General features: G+C 33.9%; 1 protein-coding gene across 1 annotated transcript in view; it reads left to right on the plus strand.

The window, feature by feature from the left end:
- Positions 1-2,846, plus strand: part of LOC104411392 (regulating synaptic membrane exocytosis protein 2-like) — a gene marked incomplete at its 3' end in the record, with an annotated part of 27,987 nt that extends 25,141 nt beyond the window's left edge. The window contains exons 8-9 of the mRNA XM_010021795.1: positions 1,929-2,100; positions 2,693-2,846. Coding sequence (XP_010020097.1) covers positions 1,929-2,100; positions 2,693-2,846 — 326 coding nt within the window. The remainder of the gene's footprint in view (positions 1-1,928; positions 2,101-2,692) is intronic.
- Positions 2,847-14,407: the final 11,561 nt, after the last annotated feature.

Consider the following 14,407-nt stretch of genomic DNA (forward strand, 5'->3'; position numbering starts at 1 on the left):
ATTCAGGATTTTGGAAGACACTGCTTTTCCATTTTCATTGTTTACCAAAGGTTGACAAGAAAATTTGCTGTGACTGTAGGATTTGCTATATCATTGATGATAGTTTTTAGATGGATTGTCTTGGGCTCACCAATATCTGAACTGTTTGACTAGGTTCTTAGTTATTCAGATTGCTGCAGTGTGTTTGGAGATGCTGAAGCTGTGCTAAACTGAGAACCAGGTCTGCTTATATAATCTTATCTGCTTTTTCGAGATTAAAAAAGCTACCAAAATGTCTGTGTTCAGAATGTTTCACAATGAAAGTTGTAATAACTAAAAATACATAGAAGAAAAATATTTAATTAAATACTTCAAGTATACAAATACAAAAAGTTACATAACAGTAAATTTTATTAAGCTATACTAGTGTTTCCCATTTATGTAAAGTATTAAGAAATTTTTCTTAAATTATTACATGTGTTTTCTATCACTTATGTAAGAATCAGCAATTTCTCTTATGGAGCTCTGGTTTGTTTTGGGGTTTTTTTTGATATGTAAATTCATTTTCCTTTTCTTAGAGGTAAAAGCAATGTAAGCAACAACATACTTCTTGTGTAGTAGAAGGAAACGTGCCAGAGGTAAAATGCACTTAAATAAGTCAAGCGTTTAATTAGATGAAGATACTGAACTCTTGTCCAATGTAACTTATTTCAGTTCTCAAGGGCAAACAAATCTTAAGTATAATAGAAATAATTACATTATTTGTTTAAACAATGTGTCTGAAAATGTTATTTGTTAGTTAATATTTTGGTTCAGCTTCTAAGTAGCAGTTCAGAAATAAAATATCTACATTAGACTTACAAGCGTTTGTAAACTGAGAATATCTGCATTGCTGTATTAAAAAAATAAAAAAACCCCATAAATTAGTATGCAGCTGCAGTATGCAGCAATCGGCAGGTTTAAAATTAAGCATTGTTATAAGAACTCTTGTCATCAGTATTCTCAGTAGAAGGAGTGTGGGTGTCTTCAGTGAAACTTGTCTTCATCAGAAAATATTAATTCTTTCAAGCAGAAATATTCTGCAAAACACATTACTTTCAACAACACCCTGGAGCCAGAGCCAGGAGTTCCATGGTAGCCTTGCATGGAGACCTCACCAGGCTCCATAACATAAGGCCAACCTTATGGTGAAGAGCCACCTTCAACCTGGGTGGCTCCTTGGGGGGACCCAAAGGATTCTGGGAGCTGTTTTAAGAACACTATTTCTTCCAGTCTTGCTGGAAAAAGACATGTAACTCATTCTCAGGGCTTCTGGTTTCCCAGTGGTGGAGCCGTTGGTCAGGAGAACCCTATGGGGAAGGCCCCTCACTGCCTGTAGCTCCCTGACTATTCCTTCACGTGGGCTAGCTGCTCCCTCCTGCTCTGCAGTTTGAGTCAGCAAATGTAGGACTGGAAGCCTGAGTGAACCAGCTGGCTAGTTTATCTGAAATGCAGATTTTTATTATACCCAATGTTGTCTGCATACATGTTTTACTGTCAGACTGTGCCTCATGGAAATCCCATTTACAGAATCATAAAACCAACTAGGTAGGAGAAGACCTTTAGGATTATCAAGTCCAACCAATATATATATTGCTTTATAAAATGCTGGTTTCATAACAAACATATTAAAACATTTCTGTTTTTCAGGGAACTTCTAAAAATCAGAGTTGGCACATGAACTGGAAATCACTTAACATTAATTTTTAATGTGAAGTCATGAATTATTCTCAGTATACATGCTCAATATTATTTTATAATAAAGGACTAATCCTGACATAAATTATAGTGTCCATAATACTACAAAATGTACTGCTGATTTAAGATTTCCTACTTTCCATGATGTACTTATTACGCTAGAATGGTCTTTTGTACATTTTTAATCTTTAATTGTTTGGGATTTTTTGCAGTGATAAAAATAAAAGAAGAACAAAAACAGTGAAGAAAACATTGGAACCTAAGTGGAATCAGACATTCATTTATTCTCCAGTTCATCGGAGAGAGTTTAGAGAACGAATGTTAGAAATTACTCTTTGGGACCAAGCACGAGTTCGAGAGGAAGAAAGTGAATTTTTAGGAGAGGTATACGATTATTAGTAGTTATTATAGAAACACAGTTGCTCTCTGTGTTCATGTCTAGATACAGTATTTTTGAAAAAATGATTAAATGTAGCAAAGCAAAACTGGTTTAAATGGTTGTGTATTTGTCCTTATTTCACTTACTAGCAAACAAATCTGGCACCTATCACATAGTGTTGTTTTGAGATTCTTTCTGTGTTTGTTCTCTTTCAGTAACAGCATGCACGTGGTTTCTCAATTTCTTTTAGAATTGTTTTTTAAAATCCCTATTATGCATAGCTGTATTTTACTCAAATGTTGGAATGTTGGTGCCTTACTTGCTACAAGATATTTGAATGGTGTAAAGATTGACACAAGGCAATGAAGGTTTTGTGAAAGATTTTTGGTATATTTAGGGTTGTAAAAGGCACAGGAACTTCATTCATATTAAATGGAAGACTTTTATAAAACTTCAGACAAAGTCCTTAACAATAAGTGAATAATAGAACAAAAGTTATGAACATAGCTATTTTTAAATAGCTATATTTTAAAATAGCTATGTAAAATATTCTGTTATGTAATGCTTTCCTACTTTCAACCATTTTTTCTTTTTTAGATTCTTATTGAGTTAGAGACAGCATTACTAGATGATGAACCTCACTGGTACAAACTTCAAACACATGATGTCTCTTCATTGCCACTTCCCCATCCTTCACCATATTTGCCACGCAGACAGCTCCATGGCGAGAGTCCCACACGGAGGTTACAAAGTAGGTTGCTAGTTTTACTAACTGTGCATAGTTTGTTTGAATTAATAGGTAAAGTATATTAAATTCTTGTAAATGAGAAGCTATCAGAATTTGTATGTTTGTAGCTGTTATGAATTAGTTCATTTATGATTATTGATAGTCTGACATGCTACAAATGGTGATATTGAACACTGTGCAATACACCAGGTTTGTTTTGTTGTGTATTTTTTATGAGACTACCCAGTTCCTGAGCTTAAGCAAATTACCTTGGTGTTTTGCAATATGCTGTTTTTATCTTGAAGTCCTATCTTCTATATTATGTTTATAATTTCATTGTTTGAATGTGCAGGACCTCTCTCTCTAGCTCATACTTCTTAAAAATAAAGTGACCTGTATTTATCGTAATTTGTAACTAAATTAATACCATGGCCTGTTGCCTTATTTTGATTCTATTTTACATGGTAACATTCACAAATGGAATTTCTTTTAATGGAATTTTCTTCTTGTAGAGTCCAATACTCTTGCTCCACAGTAGTTTGATGTTATCAGTAGGTATTTTGAAAATAGAGTATATATGATATGCTAATAAAAATAGATACATAAGAATGAGATAGTAAAAAGTGGAAATCTGTTTCCTTAATACTTGTTTCTCTAGTTTAACCTTGTTTCTCTAGTTTAACTGTTCTGTGTTGTCGATGATTGAAAGCTATCCTTCACTGAATTAATAATATAAAATATCGGTTGATACTGATATTAAGGAAATAAAAAACAAAAAAACCCAACAAACCAAAAAATATTTCTAAGAATTCTTTGGGTTTTTTTGAGTCATTGTATATGAGTGTGTTTGTGCATATGTTACACACAAACTCACAGAAACATATGCACGTGTAGCCATGCAAACAAGCTTGAGTATTTCATATGTTCTGTGTAGACTCCTATTAAATAATACCTTGTATATAAGTATTTCTTGTAGTTGACATGTTTTGTGTCTGTGCACTGGATGGTGAGAAGGATTAAAATGCTCCATATCATAATATTCTGAGATGGATACATTAACAGTGAGTTACAGTGCATAGCCCTCAAGCTGTAAGATTATACTTATCCACAAAAGAAGGAAAGAAATGATAGTTAATAGGTGAAAGTTCTGTTTCAGTTCAGTCCTCTTCAGTCCTCTCCAGTCCTCTCAAGTACCATGGCTGTTGCTCAAGTAAAGTTTTAAAATTATTTTTCTTCTATCGTTTTGGCCACCTTGTAACACGTTTTAGGAAGTTAAATTTTCCATGTAAAATTACTTTTGCAGACCAGCTGGACATTTCAGTACCTGTTTGTGTGTGAAGTTAGTGAAAATCCGCTTTTCAGGAAATATTTAGTCCTGCAATAGTAGTTCCTGCCTGTGCAATAAATAACTGCCATAAAGAATGAATAAAACTGTAACTGCTTTATTTTGGAAAGGATTGTTGTAATATTTGACTAAAGATCTTTTTAGTGATATTAACTCAAAATTTGAGGGTTTTTTAAATACTAACATTAATGTTAATACTGAATGTGTTCAATTGGACAGTCTTAAATGCCTCTCTGGAAATGTAGAGGGAAGGACAACTTAGTGTTTCACCAAGTTTATTAAAAAGAAGTTCTGCTTTTCAATGAAGGTGATTTAGCTTGGCTGTTCCACAAGTGGTACTTTGACAGCTTGAGGTTCTAAACATTTCAGCTGAATAAGAAATGTCAGAAGTTCACTGTGATTGCTGCAGAATTCATATACTCCTACAATAAATTATGCTATTTGCATTTATTCTGAGATCGGGATCCCCTGAAGAAGGATTTTCTCTAGTGTCCTGCTAATATATGCACTTCTCGAATCCTTGTGTGTTATAAATAATTTTTAGTTTAAACAGATACTGTTACAGGTACAGAACAAGGTCTCTTGGAATTAAAATCCCTTTTTTCTGGGGACTGGAGAGGCATCCAAATGGAAACAGCATCTGGTCAGAGTTCTGCAACGGCAGCAGAATCATTTAGCAGTTAAAAATAAAATTATTTTAAAATTAGTGTCTCACCTCTGAAATGGAAATAGAAGTATTTCTTGGTGTTCAGAGAAGTGGTGGAATATCATAGAATCATAGAATAGTTAGGGTTGGAAAGGACCTTAAGATCATCTAGTTCCATCCCCCCTGCCATGAGCAGGGACACCACACACTAAACTATGTCGCCCAAGGCTCTGTCCAACCAATTGGAACTACCAGTCCTATTGGAAATACACAGAACTCAACTGTACAAGGCTGTAAGCAATAAGCTGGCCAAGGCTGAAGTGGGTTTTGCACCAGTTGACCTCCAAAAAGCTCTTCCCACTCTAAATGTCATCGCTGGGGGATTGGCGAAGGGCAGATAGCTCATCTTATGGCTGTTTGCCTTCACTAAGCAAAATATTTATAGTATATTAATAACATATAGAAGTCTGTTTCTTTTAGGGTTTTTTTTGAGGTTTCAAAAGAATGTCAAGTTAAACTCAGTATCTTAGGTTTTTTTGTCTGTAGTTTTCTTATATCCTTCAGTAACAACTCTTGTATATAAAACAGATGTTATCCAGTGGCACATTACAACAATGTGGAAAAGTTCTCCAGAATGAAGAGAAAACACGTCTAGCAAGTTCGTCTATCTTTTTCAAAGCACATCTTGTAACATTTAATGTGCTGTTTCACAGTAAGCTGATTTCAATTTCTAGGGCTACAAAACCTGAGCACTTAAGTCCTCCCACCTTTTGTTCATTTCTGTGATGCCTCTATGTATAGATAGTGATTACAATATGAAGTACTTTATTGCATGTCCCAAAAAATTGTGAGTGTAAGAAATAAGAAAGAGATTTCGAATTAACAAGATTGTTGGTTGGTTGTATAAATACACATCTACACATCTATACATCTAAGCTTTCTTATCCTCATGATTGCCAAGTAGCTATAAATACTATAATTGAAGATAATACTTACGTGTTATTCTCTAAAGGTAGTTTAAAAGAACCACCTACACTTACCACTTACTTCTCTTTTTAATATCACTGAATTGTAGAGTTCCAGAAGAGGAGCAGGCTGTCAGCTCTGAAGACTGAATTCCTATATTTACAGATTGCCAGTAGCAAAGTGCAAGCTTCCCACAGAGCCCCATATGCTGTTTTTTTATGAACCAGCTTTCAGAGACAGTAGCTTAGTTTCTACATATATTTACCTCTCAATATCTTTGAGTAGGCATTATGTTGTGGTACAGACTGATCTAAACCAGCTGTCCTATTTCTCATGCCCAGTCCTCTGATCCATATAATCCATTAACTTCCTAATGATGCTTTTTCTTTATATTTTTGAAATAAATCCACTTAGAAACTGAAACTAGTATAGAATATAAAATTATGGCTTCCTAGATCATTCAGCTAATTATACTTCAGATTTTCATAAACTGGCTGGTTTTTGTCCAATGAGTATATTTTAAGCTTTTTCTTATGTGAAATGTGAGGTACTGAGTAGGTCTATTTTACTTATTGTGCTGAACTTCTGAAGTGAATTTTTAAAATTCCTTCATTTTCTCTAAAGTTTGACATAAAATCAGCCATACATTAAGAACTGCAGACAGCATTAACTACAATTATAGACAAACTGAACTTCTTTTTATATTGCCTCTGAAAAGAGATTGTAAACAGAAAATTAAAGATTATTTAAAAAAATATTTGGGAATTCCTGTTGTTGGTTAGGCCGCAGTATTATTGTTCCACTCACATTAAATAAGAGGCTTACTACAGATTACATTGAAAACTGAATGTTGTTTGAATGTTGTGTTCATAGTTGTAAGGATCAATGGGATGCAAGTTGTTAGTATTACTATTTATTGAGAAGTGATACAGAAATCAAGCAGGCTTTATACTACGGGATTACAAAGCAAAAAATACTTCCTCTCCATGTGGCCCAGAATGCAGAGATAACAGACATCAAATTGGTTCTGAGATGTTCTTATTCAATCTTTTACAGTTATGTCCATGTAATGTGTGCAGTTGTGTAGTTTGAGATGGTAGTGTTTAGGAGACAAAGAATACAGGGATATAATGTATTTTGAAGATATAGTGTATTTTGGTTTTAGTTTTATAGTGACTCTGAGTATGGTCTAGAAGCAGATTTTTGTTTTACTTCAAATGTTCTAAGAATTTCCTGATTATTTAGAATTAAAAGTAACTGATGCTAGTTTTCGAAGTCAAATTTTGCAGCTTTAAAACCAAGCTGTCCATTACTGATCTGCATACCACGGAGAGTGGGTATACAGTGCAGACAACAGCTAAGTGCCAAAACAAGAGAAGAAATGTGGCTATAACAATAGAAACAGACGTTTTCAGGTCTCTAGTTACAGCATATGTATGTACAGTAGTGGAAGGAGAGCTTTTAATTGCCTTGGGAATGCATGGTATGGTTTGAAAAAGCAAAGTGAAGTATAATTTGAGCATCCTCAGTAAGGGATAACTACTAAATCTGTGTGAGATGAGGTGCTGAAAACAAGGTGCAAGAGATTTCATAAATTACAGTGTTTTGAAATCAACATATAGAAGTGTCCTAAATGATGGGTCAAATTGTGTTTTTTTCAAGAACTGAACACCAGAAAAGTCAGTCAGGATCAAAATAATTGTAAAAAAATGGTCTGTGGAGTAGCTTTCTTTTAAAGGGAGTTTGAATTTCACTACTTTGAGAATTAACATCAGCGATGACTCCATTCAGTAAGTTTCATGATTCTTAAGGCATATAAAAAAATTTGGAAGAAGAGAAATTACAGTAATGATTGTTTAAGTTGGGGGGATGAAAAATTAAGAATAGTTGTGTTCTACAAAGTGATGTGTGGATAGCGTACAAAAAACTACATATAATGTTCTTTTTCCAAATTTTATTTATTCATTCATATGGGAATAAAATATTCTATAATGCATAAGCAAAGTGTTTGCATCACATAAAAAGTTTCTGTCATCTTCTTTTGTCAGATTTGTACATTTTTCTGTGTCAGAACTATGTTTTCTGGGGAAATGCTAAAAATTGCTACAACTGACTAGAAAAAACAGATTGATAGACAGAATTCACAAATAAAGAACACCATTGCTTATTAATTTTTGAAAAATATTTTTAGGTGGACTTGTCATTGCTGGGTGCTGAGGAATTTTCTTGAAAAGTTCTGTGGCTGTACCATCAAATCGCAGATGAGTTGACTATTACAGCTGCTAATTCAAGCCCTCTCTTCTACTTAAATGTTAAAATTTTCAAATCTGTGTTGTAGAACATCAAGAAATACACTTGGTGGTATGAAAAATCATTAAAGTTTAATAATAATTAATTACAATGATTCAATATATCTGCAAATTTACCCTGTGAAATCTGAGCCTCTGCATTTCAAACCCCAATTGTCCAATGAAAGCTATTGACTTCCTTATAACTCTGTGGAGTCTCATTTTACTGCAGAATCAGGATCTTGCTGTCTCAGCAATTTCCTTTAGTTTGTTGGGAATCTGGTAAGTCAGTAGGATAATTTTAAATAAAATGTCACTGAATCTTACTTGGGGGACTTATAATAATGCTGTTCACTAGTAGGTAATGGAAACAAGCATCAGTGACTTTTTTCAAATTATAATATGGAGCATTTTATGGTCAGTGCCACAGACTATGAATGATGAATGTATTATAAGAATTCTATGCTAGAAAGCAAAAATAACACTTATGTGTTCTCTTTCATGCTTCTTCCTTAATTTTTCTCTTTCTTTTATGGAGCACAGGCATTGGTCATGTTATCTTTGTTTGCATGCATAGATCTTTTGTTCACAGAATATGGATATATGCACCAGTATTATATTTATTATACACCTATGATTTATTTCTAATATTTATGGTACATCTATGGTTTACTAAATACTTTCATTAAAAGGTATTTAACATGATACAGGGGTGTCTGAAAAGGCCTTAAACTATCAAAATATTTTTCTTATTCCTAATAAAATAAACTTATTTAAGGCATTAATTCTATGCTGTTTGAAAATTTTAAAATAAACTTTAAAAAAATTTAATTAAACTACCAAAATACTTAAAAACCTGTTTTGAAGCAGTTCCAGGGAATTTGATTGTTTATAACATTGTTGCTCTGGTTACTTGATAGACTTATGTTATTAAATTACTCTTCTGTCGTATAATGATAAAAGAAAAGCAGTGTTCTTTCTTTGCTGAAATAACTTGGCAGATAGGGTAAAGCAACCTTGCTAGGCAGTTGATAAATAACAAGTTAGGTGTCCTTCAAAAAGATTCTAAAAGTTGTAGGTCCATATAGTAGCTTCCTTTTCTGGCTAAAGGTAGTGTGTATTTTATTTTTTTTCTCTTGTTGAAGCATAATAAACTATCATATAGCAGTGTGGTGGTTCTGATGAAGTTTTCAGGTAGGTCTAATACTATTCTGACTTTTCTGTGTTGTAACCATACAGAAACAAACATGGCTTCCTTAGTCCTCACTCCTATTATAATTACAGTATTTTTGTATTCTCATGCTCTTCAAAAAGCTCTACCATTTTACAGATCTTTCCAGAAGTTAAATTCAGAAAGACCATAATTTTATAATTATGTAATTAATTTATAGACTGTGTTGATGGATGTGGATGGCTTTCTGGTGTTGCTGGAGTAAACTAGAAAACTTGCTCGTACTCCATTTTTCATAATTTTTTACCCAAAGAAGAGTCAGTTTTGTATGAAATTTGTAACCAGAAGAGATTAATACCAGGAATACAAATATTAGAGAAGTTATGCAGTAAAAAGTTTGTAAATGATGAAAAAATACCCTGGAGCCGGGCCATGAAAATTAATTATGTTTATTAAGAAACCCAATTTGAAAACATAGAGAATTAGAAATTGTAAATAGTAGATGATTTAGTGATATGATCTACATATTCAGATAGTTAGTACTTGGATGTAAGAAAAAGTGTGACTTGCCAGGAGATACCTAGTCACCCAGTGACTTCTTCACAACCAGTTGGCAAGAAACTGAAAGTCTTGTTTGTCCTCTAACACTGTCACATCTTGTCACCTGAGATGCATCATTTACTCATGGACTGTCAGTCTTTAATACTTTAGATGGTATCTGTGAGCTGTTCAACTGTAAGGAATAAAAACATTCATAATGTCTTGCTAATGGCAAGATTCACGTTATTCTGACTTCTGGGCTTGTTCATACTACCTTATGGAAGTCATGTTTACAAAATCTGCAAACATAAAGTAGGAATTCGCATTTCTGATATTGCCCAGATATTTGAATACTATTATACTGTCAAGTTCAGAAGAACTAGTATGATTGCATAGAAAGCTAAAATGCATAAACCAGCCAGACTTAAGGAATGCAAACAATAAATCAGATTTTGTAAGTATTTAATTGTGCTCACAACAGGACTCTTAAATTCACCGGTAATAATGATATGTAGATATGGTATTCATGTATGTACATATTTACCAAATCAAGACCTAACTGGAGACAAAGGATTGTCTGGAACATAACTTCTGAGTCTGTTAAATTCAAAGTAGGATTTGTAGCTACATCTCAGGAAAATTCAACTAATAACTGCCTGCTGAGTTGCCCATAGCAATGTGCCGTAACTTTAGTGTAGCAGCTCGTATTATATGCCTAGTTGAATATATATTTTGCCTTTAGAAAGTTAAATGCTTGCTTACAGTAAATGTGCAGTTTTATTTCAGAATTGGAAATGACTGTAATATCTCTACTAGTCCTCTGTGAGTAGCAGTCAAATATAAATGTTGACGCAGAAGCGACTGGCATTTTTGTGGTTTAATTTCTTCTAGCTGCTTGAGTTTTGTTTTGAATCAACGTGGCCTACAGTATCAAATTCTTCAGTTTCCATCAGCAATTATAATGGAAGTTTAAGGTTATAAACATCCCTGTTACATGTACTGATTCATGTATTTTTCCCTGACACTACTTCATTTCAATATTTGTTTTCCAGATAAAGGCTTATATTCATATAATTCAGGTAAATTTCCAGCATGCAGAAATGCTTATTGTTTCCATATACATGCAGATTTTAATTTGGTAATTTATTGGTGTGCTTTTGCTACCTATTGTGCAGATGCTAAATTGCTTAAATGTTTCTTGGCTTTTCTTGTCCGCTTTTCAATTATAGGTTTTTTTGTTGGCTTTCTTTATCTTCATGTCTCTGTGTTGATATTGGAGCAGTATTATAGAACTATACCTGCTTTGCCTGCCTTTAATTTAGGTAGAGCCTGAGTAGGTAATCTGTAGTGAGCTTTATTAACTACACTAGGAAAATGCTAGTTTGCTTAAGCTATATTAAAAGGAACTCTGTTGTATGGCAGCTGTTTGAGAAATAATGTAAGTATTTTTAGAATACAGACATGGAGTGGGTAAATGAAGTACTGGCAAAATAAGTATTTATACTGATACATATTTTTACAGTTTCATATTGATTTAAATCCCCACTTACAAATCCAGTTGCTATATCTGAGAAGTTTGCCTTAATTAAATAGAAACAAATTAATAATGTACAGTTTTTTAAAAGCTTAAATGTTGTAGTGCATTTTATGTGGGAATTTTGCCGATCCTGCAGTTCTAATTATGGGAATCTCTTTGAGAATTAGTTTGTCTAATAATCTTTTAGTTATGTTTAAAAAGCGAAATGCACATTGGTAAGAAAATAGTTCCAATACCATGGTGAAGAGAAACAAAAACCCCACAGGATGTTTCTTTAGAGTGGTAGTAATAAAACTCAGTTTCCATTACATGTAGCTTTAGTCTCCCATGTTTCTTCTGTTCCATTCTCTCCTGAAAGAATCTCACGTTCTTCTCGTGTTTTATGATATCTTAACACTGGAAGAGACCATGTTTGCTGTGATGACTGTGGGTTTATCTGTGTGTGGATTACCTATAAATTTTGTCTTAATAGTGTTTCTTTTTCATGAAGGGGTTCTGATTTGTGTCTCTTCTGTCCATTTTCAAAGATCTAGAGGAACTCAATGCATTTGGTATTTCTACTGCTCTGTCAATGTAGATGAAATTGGTCAAAAACTTAAAAAAACCCCAAACTATTATCTGCAGGAGGATAGAGTGACAGATTGGCATGGAAATAGAGGGGCTGCATGAGAGATTAGCTCACAATAAGAACCCTCAGGCACAGACTAGATGAATATGAGAGAGCACATTCTCAAGACAGTTATTGTGAGACTGATTTTAGGGTAGCTTATATGTCAGCTTTGAACACAACAGTTACAGGCAATGCTACGTTTCTTTAAGTGGTTGTGAAGGTTTTCTGCGAGCTTCAGGGAAGGAGCTGATAAGCATGCTTCACTACCCTTTGTTTCCCCAAGGAGTCCACAAAGCCTTGTAAAAGCTTCCTGTAAGGGGCAGGATCCCCAGCTTGGGAGCTTGGTTGCTTTCTTATTCCTCTGCAAGAAAAACAGACAATTCCTTTGCCATAAATCTGGCACTTCCTTCTGTATTTAAGCTTACTCACCTTAATTTTATTTCTCATTCTGTCCCCTGTCCTAGTCTGTTCTGGCAGCTGCATTGGTTAGCTATAGTAGGCTTCAGTAGAGTTTTGAACTTCTTGTGTTGGTCTTCTCTTGAGGCCTGTATCAGAAGTAGTGTTGGACAATATATGGAGTACAGGAGGTGTTGTATCTTGCATTGTTTCCCCTGTATATTAATAATAGAGTTGAGCACAATTCTGTCCCAACTTTAGTTGTCATGTAGAAGTCAGAAGATATTTCAGAGCTCTCCACAGATTTTAGTTTAAAAAATAATGTTTATGATTGCATATAGTTTCGTTCATTTGGAAGAGTTCCAGTTATTTAGAATATTGTCATGGAGAGAAATACGATTCTGTTGAAGTAAAATCACATAGCACAACATGGTTCAGGTGGAAGGGACCTACAACAGTCATCTAGTGTGGCTGCCTGATCACTTCAGGGCTGACCAAAAGTTAAAGCATGTTAAGTGCATTGTCTAAATGCTTCTTAAACACTGACAGGCTGGGACATCCAAAGAAGGATCTCTAAAAATTTCTTCAATGATTTCCATATTTTTTTTGTCAGAAGTTGTTAAAGCTTTCCATGGCCACCAACACTGAAGCTTGTGAAAAGATAAAAAAAACCCAAACAAACACCCCCCCCCCAAAAAAAAACCCCACCAAAAAATTTATTCATAAAATTGAATAAAATACCTCACCTTTTTTCTTTACCTTATTGTTAGCCATGAAGATGGAAAATTGAAAGGTTTTAACACTAAGAAACTACTGTATTTTAAATTATAGAAACCAAACAGAAAGAAAAAAAAAGTACTTTTTAATGGAAATTGAAAACAATGTTGAAAATAATGGGCCTAATGATTTTTAGGTGGTGAGGTTTTTCCCAAACCCTGCAGTGAAAGCTGCAGTGCAAATGTTGTAAGCTTCCAGTTCAAGTGTGTCTATACTCTTGCAGTGTTGTCATGCTGAGTGGGATGGTAGCTTGTGCATCGGTGGTGGGGAAGGAGGTAGGTAAGTGTGGGAGGGAAAGAGGGTTATCAAGTTAGATGGGGAGCTTCTCCATTGTTCCCGAGGTAAGCTGTTCCTGGATAACAGTTTCATTGATAGTTTAAAGCTATTAAAAACTTGCCAAAGTGAGTGAGAATATATCTTTTCATTTCACTGGGGATGGGGTTATGTAGAATTAAGGCATTTTTTTATGTACTCTCACTAGCTAATCATAGAGCATGGGCTCTATTTTGCCTGCAGTCTGCAACTTTAATAACCAATAATTCTGGTGGAAGGCATTCAAAAGTCCATATTTACCATCTGTTACCACCCAGTTATCAGACAAAATAGTAATAATATCCCTAAGAATGTTTCATTAATAAGCTATATTCCAGTGCAATGGCAGTGAGACTTAATTAATGCCATTCCTCATGTTTGAAATCCCTCAAAGAAAAAGTTAATTGTATGGAAACTATATATAGCATCAATGCATTTCTTTGATGCACTTGGTGTCCCAGGTGTTACATGCTTAAACTTTTTACTGAATTTTGAATTCGTTAGAATGGATTTAATCTTCTTGCTCTTGAAATAAGTACCATATTTTATAATGGTTTTGTCAAACACTTTAATATATTCATTAAAATAACAGTTTCATTAGCAATGCTCATTTGGAATAGTTTCTGAGAGGCTTCATTGTCACATTTCCCAGACAAACTATGAACTTCTCATACACTGTTTTATGATCAGTGTTTCAAATTGCTTAGATAATGAAATGCTATTTTGAAATTATGTGGCTAAAGTGGGACTGAAGCCTAAATCTTCAAATTTACATTGCCAATAAGTTAGAAAAAAATGACCATATAAAATTAGTATACAGCAGATGAAATTACTATTGCAAAAATTGTAAGAAATATTAAGCTAAGCTGCCAGCAATTATACTGGTGTTTTGAATACTCAGTTCTATACATGATTTCAACCTCTGTACTTTCTAATTTGTTCAGTTTCTGAAGTTAATGGAAGATATATATATAAAAAATAATATATTTAAATAAAT

Source organism: Nestor notabilis, unplaced genomic scaffold (genome assembly GCF_000696875.1).
Source record: "Nestor notabilis isolate BGI_N333 unplaced genomic scaffold, ASM69687v1 scaffold8299, whole genome shotgun sequence".
NCBI lineage: Eukaryota > Metazoa > Chordata > Aves > Psittaciformes > Psittacidae > Nestor > Nestor notabilis.